General features: G+C 33.7%; 1 protein-coding gene across 1 annotated transcript in view; it reads right to left on the bottom strand.

Moving 5' to 3' along the window:
- LOC149785236 (DNA helicase MCM8-like) overlaps window positions 1-13,830 on the bottom strand; it is a 118,269-nt gene that overhangs the window by 72,409 nt on the left and 32,030 nt on the right. The window contains exons 8-11 of the mRNA XM_089979065.1: window positions 12,768-12,809; window positions 10,655-10,740; window positions 5,811-5,893; window positions 35-103 (exon numbers count right to left, since the gene is read on the bottom strand). Of these exons, the coding sequence (XP_089835191.1) occupies window positions 35-103; window positions 5,811-5,893; window positions 10,655-10,740; window positions 12,768-12,809 (280 nt within the window). The remainder of the gene's footprint in view (window positions 1-34; window positions 104-5,810; window positions 5,894-10,654; window positions 10,741-12,767; window positions 12,810-13,830) is intronic.

Consider the following 13,830-nt stretch of genomic DNA (forward strand, 5'->3'; position numbering starts at 1 on the left):
TGCATTAAGCAGTACAATGGGAAACAACTCCTACCTTCATCCATACTGTTGACTTTAACAATGCCAGACACAGTAACTGTATCTCCTGGTATACAGCTGTCCACTGGATGAATAAAAGGAAAAGAAAATTCAAGAGTAGTCCCTTTCAAATGTTGCAATGGCCATGTTGATCAATACAAATATCTGAATATAGTGAAATAGAACAATGAGTTTATATTTCAGTGAAATCTTAAAAATTCAAATCCTGTAAAAATGAAATAGCAAAATATGGTGGAAGATAATTTTCTTTTTCTTGCATACATTTTTATACTGCAAAAAAGAAGAGGGGGTGGTGGTGTAAACTTACCCAACCTAAACTGCAAAACAAAAATCACTAACATTATTAAACGAGTAACAAATTAAAGGAATCCCACAAACATCTGTGGAAATCATTATAAGAAATATGGGAGGAAAAAGATGCAGAAAGATATATAACACTATAAGAAAAGAATGCACAAAAGGCACCATAATAAAAGTACAATGGAGAAATAGCCAAGTTCAGTGGAGTGAGGTGCAGAAAAAAATGGGCAGGGGGTAGATCACTGAAAATTCAAAACATGTTATTAAAATATTTGCATGATGTCTGACTGACTGGTGAAGTAGCCATTAGAAGACGTATGATCAGAATCATGCTAAAATGTCTCCTATGCAGAAGTGGGAACTTACAAAAAACAAATGCAATGCTAATAACAAGGAATATGATTTTATCAAACTCTGTTACATCATAAAGTTAACTCTATTTCCAAACAAAGAAATATTAGCTAAAACCATGATTAGTTGTGGACAAGTTCTTATTTTGAAAGAACCAATAGACACGTACATATATAATGATTAGCTAATAATCCAAAAAGGTCTCCTGTACTAAGGAAGGACCACTAGGGGATGGGATCCACGACACCACCCTACTTGGGGTGGGGGCCTGTGCCCTTCCCTTACATGTCTGTTTCAAAAGAGACCCATTTTCTGGAAGAGTAGTAGGAATTGAATGCATAAGAGGAAGACATGATATCCCCCATACCAAAAAAACTAGCCAAATTAATCCAATATTAAAAAGTTTTCCCTATCATCTAATTACTCAAACACACACACACAATATAAACACCTAATTTAGCCCATCATATTTTTTACTCACTGTTTCAGTCTTTTTTTAACTTTTGATTAAAGATAATAGCATAAAACGAAACAGGATGAGTTGAGAAAAAGGAAAATTAAAGATGGACATAATACTTGCTTTGTAAGATAAGACCTATAAACACGAGAGGCATAAGATACATGCACATCACAAAAATACCACATAGAAACAAACTGATGGATTTATTTTGAATTTAGTTTTTAGAAAACCTTACACAATGTGTCTCTCACTGACAGAACAGAAAAGTATTTGGAACACAAATCAAAAGGGATCATGGGAAAAGAAATAAATTTCCTTCCCATTTTTAACAAAATAAATAGCTTAGACAAGTAAGTCTGAATTTGATTATAAAGCTGGTCCTTACACAAACACAATAAAGCATTCAACACATAGCAAACATACGACAACAGGGAGATCTTCTGGTTAAAGATCACTAACAAGGAATGGGGGGAAGAACACGGGCCTTAGGCATGTGCCTCTGGCAAGAAGCACAACCCCCATAATCTCAACCATTTAGAATCCGGGAAAGATGAACAAGACCAGGAACCTCAATAAGTACCAACAAAAAATAGCAAGGAAAAGTGATGAACCCGAAATCAAAAATATATTTAAATAAATTTATTAATTTAAATTCTATTTTTTTGTTGTTGAAAAACAACATTTGAGACCTAAGGGGGATCCATAAACATAAAACCCTTTATAAACTTTTGGTTACTATTACTTCATACAAGGTACATTTCTTGCAAATTAATTTTATAAACAAAACATGAAGTCAAGATTATGATTATTGATATCATTCCCAATAACACCAAAGATCCTATATCTGGGCATTAGAATAATGTAGTCACTGAACAATGTTCATTTTACTCTGTCTACACTACACTATTTGAAAAGTCCAAAATAGAGTGAATTTTTCAGCTCTTGTAGCTTGTCTTCAAGCTGTTTTTCAAGAACTCCAAGTTCTGCAATTTTGTCCTTAATATTTTTCCTCAAACTAATTGACGTCATAATAAAGGCAATTTTCCAATTGGTCTCTGCTTTCAGTGCATAGTCAGCAGCAGCAGCTGTCATTATCTCAATGTCTTTTTCAGTACCTGACTTTCCTCTTCACCCACCCCCATAAAACAACAAATGTTTTTATCTTACTTATTTAAAAAGAGTATATGGATATTTTAAACTATTTCATATTAAATATATTAATATATCTCTCACAGCTTAGCTGTACTCTATAATTTTAGATTTATCATGTTCATTGTAATTATTGTCTGTCATATTTCCACTCAATCCAAAACCAGAACCATACTGAACTAACATCATAATAAAAACTATATACAGTTACCATTTTAAAACTTGAATCTCTGTGTTCACAGATATAATTACATCAAATACGATTTCATGCTGAAGACTTCATGTTTTGCCATATTAGCCGCCATAATGAGAGCTTGGCTTTTTTTTCCAGCTGCATGTGACTGTAGAGCACTCTCTTCCATTGCATGCAAATCAATATCCTTCTGGCATAATTTGCATTTTGCTAAGCTCACTGAGAAAGATCACATGATCCAAACTTCACATTTTTCTTCATCTGGCCACCGAAGTTGGAATCGGCTGCCAGCCATAACAAAGCGAACAAATGATTCAAATTTAAACTGCTGCTCCACCTGGGGTTTGTACAATCGGGAATTCAAAATGTACAACTGCGCAGTGGCCAGTTGTGGAAATTTCTGTCCGGCACAAACTTAGCAAGATATTGTTTGTTTTAATTTTTTTCGTTTTCATTTTATTTAAATCTGTAAAATTAAAACTATTTATTAATTCCTTTTGGTTTCAAAAAAATCCAGGCTTTTCAAGGTCCATAGAAAATATTTTGAATTTTCAAGGTGTTTTCAAGGCTTTGAGTTACAAATTCATTTCTCAAGACTTTTCAAGGTCCCCTACAGACCCTGAAAATTACATAAAATAATACCAGATATCAAAAAGGAAGTTGTTAAGTCAGAAAATATATGTATGCTATTATGAACTTCTTTCTTTGCAAATGCATGTGGATCGAGTTGAAAATGAAACCAAGAGTCACAATGCGACATATAAAATCTTCATTAATATCCAATTTGTTTCAGACGTTTACAGCTGTCAATATATGTTTAATCCATGAGAGGCATTTTAATCTAATAAAAGTAACAACATAATAGGCACTATTTTATTTTGAGATATTAATTAGTTCAATATTTGTAAGTAATACTGTACCAAATTTTGTGAGTAAAAGAACAAAGCTCATGCACATGATCTGATAGCAAAGAGAACAATGTTTGTATCATACACAACTTCAAAGGCATCACATGTCTCTGAACATGGGTGACCTGGTTTTATCACTGGACAGCTAATATAGCTTCAATATGTAACGGTGACATGTCAATCATGTAGTTGACAACTTCTATATTTGACCTAAGAATGTTACTTCAGATAGCTACTACTGCTGCAGTATACAAGCTAGAGGTAGCTCCATTACTGTTTATTTAATCAAGAATGTACTAGACTAAAATTTTAAACACGGAAACTACACACAAAAAACAATTTTCCATCAGAATTTTTAATCACAGATAATATCTTAGAACGCAAAATTATACTATATAAATAAACAATTTGAAAAAGAGTCAAATAAATGGCATATTACACACCTTCCCAGTGTTTAGTAGTCCTCAATGATGGCACTATTTGAGTATGGTGGCTTGAGAGATTACTGACCAACAGGCCTCAATGACCTTGACCTTTGATCAGTGTATGTGGGCTTTAAGTAATCTTACTAAGTGTACAAGCCATTGCTTTCTTATCAGCCTTAAAATGACCATTACCTCTGAACTTAAGACCCCCAGAATCTAAAGGTTTCTTTACTAAAAGTGCAAGTAAACCACAATGTTTGATTGAGGAATTTACTCTATAAAAAAAATTATACTGTAAAATCCATTTTTCTTTAATCCACAATGACTTTAAGCTTTGACCATTTGACTCCTAAATCAACAAGCCTCTTCCATATGTAAAGTGCAAGCCCTCCACATACTTTGGTCAAGATACATTGTCAAGAACTAAAATTATCATGCAAAAATGACTTCATTCACTTATATTGACCTTAACCTTTTGACCTCAAAATCAACAGGCTTCTTTCATGTACCCATTGTGCAACTCATCCACAAACTTTGGTGGTGGTTAATAACTTCAGTTTTTGTTCTGAAACCACTTTCCTTCTTTCAATTACATTGATATTGATCTTTGACCTTTGAATCCTGAAATCAGTACGATTCTTCTTTTCACAAATGCAAACCATCCACAAAGCTTGGTTCAGTTATGCAACTTAGAACTAATGTTACTGCTCAAAATCTATTGGTATTCTTTCAGTCAGTGACCTTGACCTTGGACCAGAATTGATAGGATTCCTCCTTTCCACAATGCAAACGATGCACAAATTTTGGTACCTATAGATGACGAAATGCTCTAGTTACTGTGTGGAAACATTTTTCTTCTATCAGTCACAGTGACCTTGATCTTTCAACATTTTACCCTTGAAATTTATAGTCTTCTTCCTTACCCTAAGCTAATTCATGCACAAACTTTGGTAACTGTAGATGGCGAACATCATGAGTTATTATGCAGAAATGAAAGTTGTAACAGATAGGTGAACAGACATACAACTGCATAACATAATTTGCATGCCATAAGGCAGGTGTTAAAAAGGGAGGGGTGCTTACTGTGGTGGCTGTATATATTATGTCAGATGTGGCAGGTTTGGAAGTGATAAACATCATTTAATATGGGAAAACTTGGCATACATGTGTCTTCTGTCAAAGTGAAAAACAAAAACAAAACATTGAGCAATGTTTAATAGAGCACAAGGTGATCTGAATTATCATTCAAATAAAACTGACAATCTTTTGCTTGACTTATTACACATATACTAACACAGTAAGTATACCTGAGAATTGCAGAACAGGCAATACGTCAATGGTTCAATGAAAATGACAAATAATCACTGTTATATAGTAACTCATTGCTCATACTGTCATTTATCATTCATTTATTTATTAGAGAAGTACAAGGGACTGGGACTAACAAGTAAACAGTATGTAAGTCCCAGCCATTGGCAGATAAAACCACTTATTTCCCATTTTTCTCTGGATTTTTTTCCTAAATGTTGGGGATGTTGTCATCTTCAAAAAATAAAAAAAACATCACAATTGTTAAAAATAGATTATTTCTAATCTTCAAGCAATGAAGAAAACTCGATTATTTTTAAGATTTCATTTTTTTTCAAGTTTTACAATAGACTATAAGGATAAATCACGTTTTTTTGAAAGCATAATAAACTTAGTAGTAATGGCATTAATTTTTAGGGGCGCATATAACTTATCAACCTACGGGTTCATGTGACTATTTGTGAATGTTAACACAGAAAATGTCTCGCTTGGAAACCATATTACTAGATATCTTATGTGAATTTTAAAAAGAAATTCAGATGAAACTGAGACACAAAAATCTTAAATTTGAAAAATTTGTTGACACTGTCACCAATGCCAATTATGACAGAAACACTATACCTGTGTCTCAACATCTGCTAACAATGGTGAAAACAATATCTTGACCAAAAACTCACCTAGATCATTTGTAAGCTCACAGTCCACAATTCTGGGAATTCTTCCCGACTCTTTTTGGTCATCACCCATGATTTCTTGAACCCTGCAAAACACAAATTTTTATAAAATGGAATACTGGACATTAACAATGGTCTCAAATGCAAATGGCATTGAAATATAATGTCTGTTTGCTCTGAAAGTACCCTGGAGTACACAAAGGAATAAATTATTCATAGTGTAGATTAAAACTTATTTCTGCCATGTATAGGATGCACAACTCCCTCAATATTCCTGGCCCAGATAACTAGCAAATCCACATATAACAAAAAAGATTGCACAAACACCAACAGAAAACTTCAGTAGACTCTGAGGCTATTATTACAATAATTTTGTACTTTTTTTGGACTGAGATTTTTAACAAAAGCATTGCTAACACAATTAAGCAAAATCTCAAGAAGAAAATACAATTTAAGTTAGGCATAAAATGTAATAGGCATATTTGTATTCATAGAAGAAATTATTATATTTTCAGGTCATCTGGAGCAATGAACATATTTAAAAACATATTTAAAAACCTTTTTGACTTCAAACATTTTAAGGCAAATCTTGTTAGCAAGATGAAGCAAAAACTACTATTTAGTAAACAAAGAAAAAATAAGCTTGCGATTTCAGAGATTCTGTTATATACCAGTATATCTTAGTTTTTACCGGTAAAATTTGTCCCTGTACTAGAAAAAATGTGACTGTTGGTATTCATGTACCTACAAACTGTAACATTGTATTAAATCTTGAAAATTAACTGCCTCAACATCAAAGTCTGTCAGAGGCAGACCTATTCTTTTCATACAATTGTAGTCCCATGTCCCTGATTACTTTAGATTTGTGATTGACAGCAACACAGCACAGTTGAAGAGTTGGCTTTGATGGAATCAGGTGGAGTAATGGTATGTTTATATATACATTATAATTCTACCTCTCTAGCATATTAAAATAGATAACTTGGAGTTTAGGCTGGAGTTCCCAGGGTTTTCAAAGTATTGAAATGTAGTATCAGATTGCTACTGCAGGCTAACAAATGAAGGAACAAGGCCAGTTTCATCAAGTGTAGTTGCTGTCAAAACAATGTCTGAAGAGACTGGGGGCACTAGGTGGCTTAGTGGTCTCACCTTTACAATCACTGCCATCTCACCTCTGACCACTTGGGTTCGAGTCTCAGGCTCTGTCAATGGTGGTATGAAAGAAAGCTTGCTAGTAGCTTCCCATGGGTCAGTGGTTCTTCCCAGGATTTTTCCAGGTTCTTCCTTCACCAGTTATACTAGTTGTATAGCCTAACATGCTCTGAAAAATTACATTAAACCCAAAACAACCAGAACAACAGAAGGATTAGACGAATTGTCGGAACTTGATAATGCAGTTCCGTTACCAGCATGCAAAATTGCTGCTGGCCCGGTGCCAGCCAATTTCTTGTGAATTCGTGCATTTTTTATACAAGACTAAGCAGTTATGTGAGCCACTGTGTGCCATCTGTAAACAAACGAGGTCTACTCATTAGACAAATTATATCACAAATATACATGATGTAAAAATGTCATTAAGTTTAAAGAAAACCAGATTATGCAGTTGATGCTTGAATTGGTTAAATTTATCTACATTTCAAGATGCTGTGTGAAAGTTCACTGAGCTAAAGACATTAATGACGCTGAGCTGAACAAAGTATAACTGTTCAGCTGCATTCTGCTAATGCAGATGCATTCAATCAAGTTAGAGTTCCAGCAATCCACTGCTGAAAATCATCTTTCTGTAGAACTAATTTCATGAGCAGCTGTATGTTGGATACCACAGACTCATCTTTGGAGGCTCGGTCCCGTTCTGACACTACTGATGACAACACAGTGGATGATGATTCTTATTCTATTCAGACAAAAATTCAGATTGGCCAGCCATCAGTGGTTAGATTGTGATGCCCAGCCTCAACATAAGTTATGCATGGATCTGGATCAACTGGACAGTGAGCATCATTGACCTGGTCAGTAAATAGTGACCATGTCATGCTGAATTTAATAAATATGAGATGTGATATAAATATCTTATTTTGTGTTTTTCTTTATGTTTCGTGCTTCATTATATAAATAACCTTAATAAGGGCTGATATTCATGTCTACCTAAACTTACCATAGAGTAATTAAATAAATTTTGTCTTCGTGTATGATGAAATGTAGGATCAGTTGGTTATGGACAGGACCAGTAATAATTTCAGGTTACTGACCCTGTCGGGTTGCAGGATCTTTTGGGGAGTTTCAGACACTGTCTGTTACAGGGAATGTTACTCATTTACTTTTGCATATCAGGTGAAGCTATGCAGGGTTCATATAGAATTCTGAATGATAAATTGAAAGACTTTTCCCAAACTTTCAAAGACCACAAACATGGATTTCCAAGACATATTTTTGCTAACATTTTGTATACAAGTTATGTTATATGAGAAAACAACAAATGCAAAATACCACAATATTGTTTAATGATGAAATTGAAACTATAATTAATCAGAAGAAAGAAACCAGGAAAACTCCACTATACCCGAATCTAACAACCTTGGCCAAGTTCATGGTTACCTTGCCATGGTGATGAGAAACTCTGTTCTGCCATCAGCCATTGATGTCACTGCTTGGCTTAGGCTTAGAGACCAGAAAACCTGACATTATAACATCAGTATCCAATCAGAACTAAGACAGTAAAATTTTGGGCAGGTTTCTCACAGCAAGACATTATCCTGTACATTCATTTTGGAAGAATTAGTGTATATTTGGACATGGCAAGAATAGGTCATAGAGAAGTTAGGAGACACTAGACAGAACTCAGAGAGCAAATTGTGCACTCGTAAAAGAGCCAGAAAAGGAGTTCAAGGAAATTCGGACAAGATTTGGAACAAAGGCTTCTGAGGTAAAATATCTTCACCCAAATCTGTCTCACTTTCCTAACTAGGTGTTTTGAGATTTATATGTTATTGAGTGCATTTAATCTAGTAGAAATTTAATCTTCTATGTATAGCTGAATTATCAACATGTCATAATGTAGCATATAGCCAATTATTAATATTCAAGATTAATGCATGTAGTTGTTAGGACAGAATCAAAGTGGATGGTGTAACCTGCTATGATGTTGTACTGTGGTGCATAACTGAATTTAATAGTGAGTAGTGTTAGGACTTGTACTAGTTTGTATTTGAATATATATATTTGTGGATTACGCAGAGTTAGGCATTGTTGGCCCAGTGCATGTATAATTAGGCATTTTTATATTTGTATGTGTCTTTTATAATTTGTAAGGTAGGAAATGCATAGGAATATTGTTGATGTTGATAGTTTACTATATCAAGAATTAGGGATATGTGTGTATGTATCAGAAGTCGTGACATTATTGTTGTTGTTATAGCCTTTATTATGGAACAGTGAAATATTTAGATGTGAGTGTGTGAGTTTACCTAATGATATAATTGCTATTATGCTGATTGAAGGTCTGTCAGAGTGGCTGAATTCTCGTGTGATTGAGCCAGGAGACAAAACTGTACATCCCTTCTAATCTACATGAAGTTTTCCAGGTAGGATAGGATAACACCCGAAGATTAGGGACAGAAGACATGGAGAGTATGGGAGAATAGGCAGTTGTGCGAAGGAACAGGGCCAGGAGAATAGGCAGTTGTGCAAAGGTGCAGGAAGCTGGACACAAGGCAGAAGTTGCAGATGATTAACACAGAAGGGATACAGGAAGGAAACACTCTCACCTTAAATTTCACGTGATGAAATAACTGGCAATTTAATTAGGTCTTGTACTGATTGGAAGCAATTGCATTAAAAAAATTGTCCTGTAATTGTTGAGTACCATGATATAGTTTACTAAATTGTTATACCTTTCACCCTATTATTTTTATACTTTATACACCTAGACAGTTGGCCTTGCTCTACTCCTTACACAAACACACACACACACACACATAATCTCCAACTGTTTACAATACATAAAAGATGCCTTCATAACAGTAACATATTGGTGGAGGTGCAGTCAGTTTGCTTATTAAAATCATACCAAATGCCTTGTTCTTCCAATACTGTGGTGATATATTCAGAAATGTCTTGTATGTTCTGATAAAATTAATCATATCTGGGGGGTTCTTTTTCTAAAAAAAAATCAATATATAGTGATCTGCAACCATACAACTGATAGATACATGCCATGTTGATTAATATTTTCAAAATGGAGGTTTGCTCAGTCATTTGTTGTGTGACATCAATAAATAACCACTGTTTTGAAGAATTTTCCAGTGCAAATATATTGATCAGTTCAGTTCCAATGGTGAATGAGTGTAATTCAAATTTAGAAGCTTTAGTTTTGATATACCTGCTTACGATCATTAAAACTTTAGGTTGTGCAAGGGAGACAACTCCAACTCACTGCTGCACACAACTGTGAGTACTGCATGTAAACTCGAGTTATATTTTTTAAAAATCATAAAAATCATTAACTGACTTGAACTGACTTCTTATTATTTCATATCAATAACTTAAAAATCTATCAGACAAAGAATTATTTTAGAGAACAAAGGAGACGATAACTCATGTACATCAATGACAGTTGCCCTGTCCACTTCTCCCATTTATTAGCCAAAATTTGTCTGTGTGACTCTCTCACACGCTCTTTTATAACATAATCTGTTTTTGGACACCATTTTTTGCAAAATATCAAGGAAGAATTTCGTATACTACAGATGTCTTTACATAGATCTAAACATTAAAGAGAACTACCAGTAAAATTAATTTAATCTAGGGTCTAGCAACCAGAGTACACATTCTCTTTACATAGCATTTACCTGATTGTTTGCCAATCTATTGTCTCTGTTTGACTGGAACTCCTTCTAGGATGGAAAGTCTTACTCCTACAGCCTTCCCCTGGACACTAAAATACAATGGTGAAATAGAACATTGAGGATATTTATCAAATTTGTGAAGAACATAAAAAAGGGAAGAAACATAAACTAACTGAATAATATAAAAGGACTTAAAATGCATTACTATATTTCATGATAATGAGCTTAAAAGCAACTAGTACTTGAAATCAGCATCATTATGATCCCTTTCTCATATCTAACATACCAGCAAAGAAGTTTAATGATTACTTGTATTAATTATAAAATAAAAGATTGGGCATAATTTCATTGGAAATGATTAAGTGCTTTATTAAAGTTAAAAAGATAGTTTCATTTATGTACTTTTCTCTGTTAGTGCAAGTGACTTAGGAGGCTGCATGCTAATTTAGACCATGGCTGATTCAGATCAGCTTGCTAAAACTATATTACAGGCTTATTTGGGCCATGTGAAATATTATTAAGTTTTATCTTATAAGTATATGTGACATTTACAATTCTTTAAAATTTGATGTTTCTCATTACTTCCAAGGTACACTGAGGACAAAACTGCATTTAAGCATACAAAACCCTGATTTTACATGAGATAATGTAGTTCTGTATACAAACCACTAGAAATAATGTAAGACTGTTTTATCTTTCAATCAATGCCAGTTTAACAGTCAAATATTTTCATAGTACCTTACAAATTTAAATAGTTTAATTTACTGAGAAATAGTGCAATGCAAATAACAATGGAAAAGAAATCATGAAAATAGGGCCTGTGCAGTAACATTTGTCTATACATATTGGTTTGGGAGTAGAAAATAATGAAATACCAGCATCCATTTTTAATTGAAAACTGAGAAAAAAAGTGCTATAGCCAGAGTTAACTACATAGTACACATTTTGAAAATGTTACATCACCAATGAAAAAAAAATGCCATGGTGGAATGACCAGTAAATCTTCATGTTTGAACAATTTTATGTGAATTTATGATCAGATAATTAACTTTTACATGTTCTATGTTTTCTAAATAGAAATAACTACTAAAATAAAATAGTTATGTGTGACCCAGTTTTTCTTTAATAATAATATATTTCACCTGGTCTGAATCAGCCCATAATTTGGTCCGAATCAGCCATGGTCTGAGTTGGCCAGCATTCACTTGAAACTCTTATATGTCCTGCATCAATTTTACTCTGTACACAGTACTAAATTACTTAAAAAGCCACCCATCCAATCGAGCAAGCATCTCAAAAAGGTAACCTGCCCTTTCTCAGCTACCTCTCAAATACAAACTGAAAAGTGTCAATATGACATGGTTGCCCCTGCAAATCTCATGCAATTAAAAAGCAAAGTTCTAAGTCAAATAGGAGTCATAAAAATTACATGGGGCGGGGGGGGGGGGGGGGGAGTAAAATTGAACTTGACCAAGACCACCTTCTTATTGCAAAGCCTTATGCCAGATTCTGTTACAATCCATGAAGTCTTTCAAAAGTAACTGAGCTGAAATTAAATTCGCACTAGATGGGATGGGATGGGATGGGATGGGATAGAATGGGACAGGACAGATGGAGATGAGTAATACAATATGCCCACTTCACATACATGACATGAACATAAAAACACTATTCTAATAGCTTCAGTTTAGGACAAACATTTGTTTGGCTGGTCAAAATGATTAAAGATGCTGTTTTACGAATTAGGAACTATAACAGATCTTTCAGTGATAAAAACATTGTGCAACTAAACAGAACTTTGTGGAAAGAATGGGTAAACAATATTCCTAGCTCTAATTAAGGGACTGATTGGTTATATCTCTAAGTAAAATAGCTGTAACCAGTTCATTTTAAGAACCTTGGATATTATTTGAAATAAACAAAAAGCAATTAAAGCTTAATAAATAGTAATGCTTTCATTTTAAATCCAAGATCCAGAACTATGGCATCTTTCAAAAAAAGTCTCATTTACTGGTGAATTAAAAACTTATGAATAGATGAAGGTCCTCATCAATCGCTTATCTAAACAAATATTCATTGGAAATAAAATTGTAATGGACTAAATATTATATATTACCTTTGTTGGAACTATGTATTTCCCATCTGGCAAGTTAACAGTCTGAAATATTTTAGAGAAATACATAAAGGTTTGTACCTATATGCAAGCTGAATGCTAATGCTGACTAATGCACTTGTATCGGTGTATTCTGCATTAAAGCAACATTAAATGATACTACAAATGTTTTTAGAAATACATAAAACTGTTATCCCTATAACTTTTTCTTATGTCATTAACAGACCTGTGGGGAAAAAATGATAACTAGCTATAAAAAGTGACCTGAACAATCAAGCTAAAGAAGTAACTTACTTTCTTCTGATAGTGATCTTTTTGTCATTAATACCCTATAGATGTAAAATTTCATGATAAATTCCCAGAGAATAAAATACAACTTTCATCACAATCAACAGATGCTGGAAAAAAATAGAATTCATTTGCATTAGGGTCTAAATTTATTGCTGGTCTGGGCACAATGTTTTCTAAACAGCTTTGTGACAATGGTAGTTCTGTCATTAATGATCCATCAATCCTCTCTTATTTCCTTTGTTTCTTCATCTTCTTCACTCACATTCCTATCATTCTTCTTTAATGGATATTTCAAGACCACTGTCAAATTCAGCCAATGAAAATCCCAAAATTCTCATAACTGTGTCAGAAAATTTCTCCTCTTGGTAACCAAATCTTATTTTCTATTATTTTTATTCTCAAAAACAACTTTGATTTTACAATATCAAAATCAAATAATCTTTTCTATGTTGTCCAATGTATCCTATGGATATGCAAGCTAAGATCTCATTGGATGAATTGCATTCATAATTAGTATATGATAACAAATAAGCCAATTGTGTGTGCAATATTAACTCATGATTATATAAAGGTCTATACTAATAATTATCTAGTAAAGAGACAAGGTTAACTGCACCACTTTATTGCAGCTAGGCAGCAATGTAAAGTGAGTTATCATGGCAGTTGAGGCTACGGTCTTTGTGTCTGGATGCTTTCCATCAAATTTGGTCAAATTCTGTTAAGAAGTTTTTGAGAATCCACCTATAGGTTTTTCTATTTGCGGTCAGAGCAGTCA

This window comes from Sinohyriopsis cumingii, chromosome 13, assembly GCF_028554795.1.
Source record: "Sinohyriopsis cumingii isolate HCF-2022 chromosome 13, ASM2855479v2, whole genome shotgun sequence".
Classification (NCBI taxonomy): Eukaryota; Metazoa; Mollusca; class Bivalvia; order Unionida; family Unionidae; genus Sinohyriopsis; species Sinohyriopsis cumingii.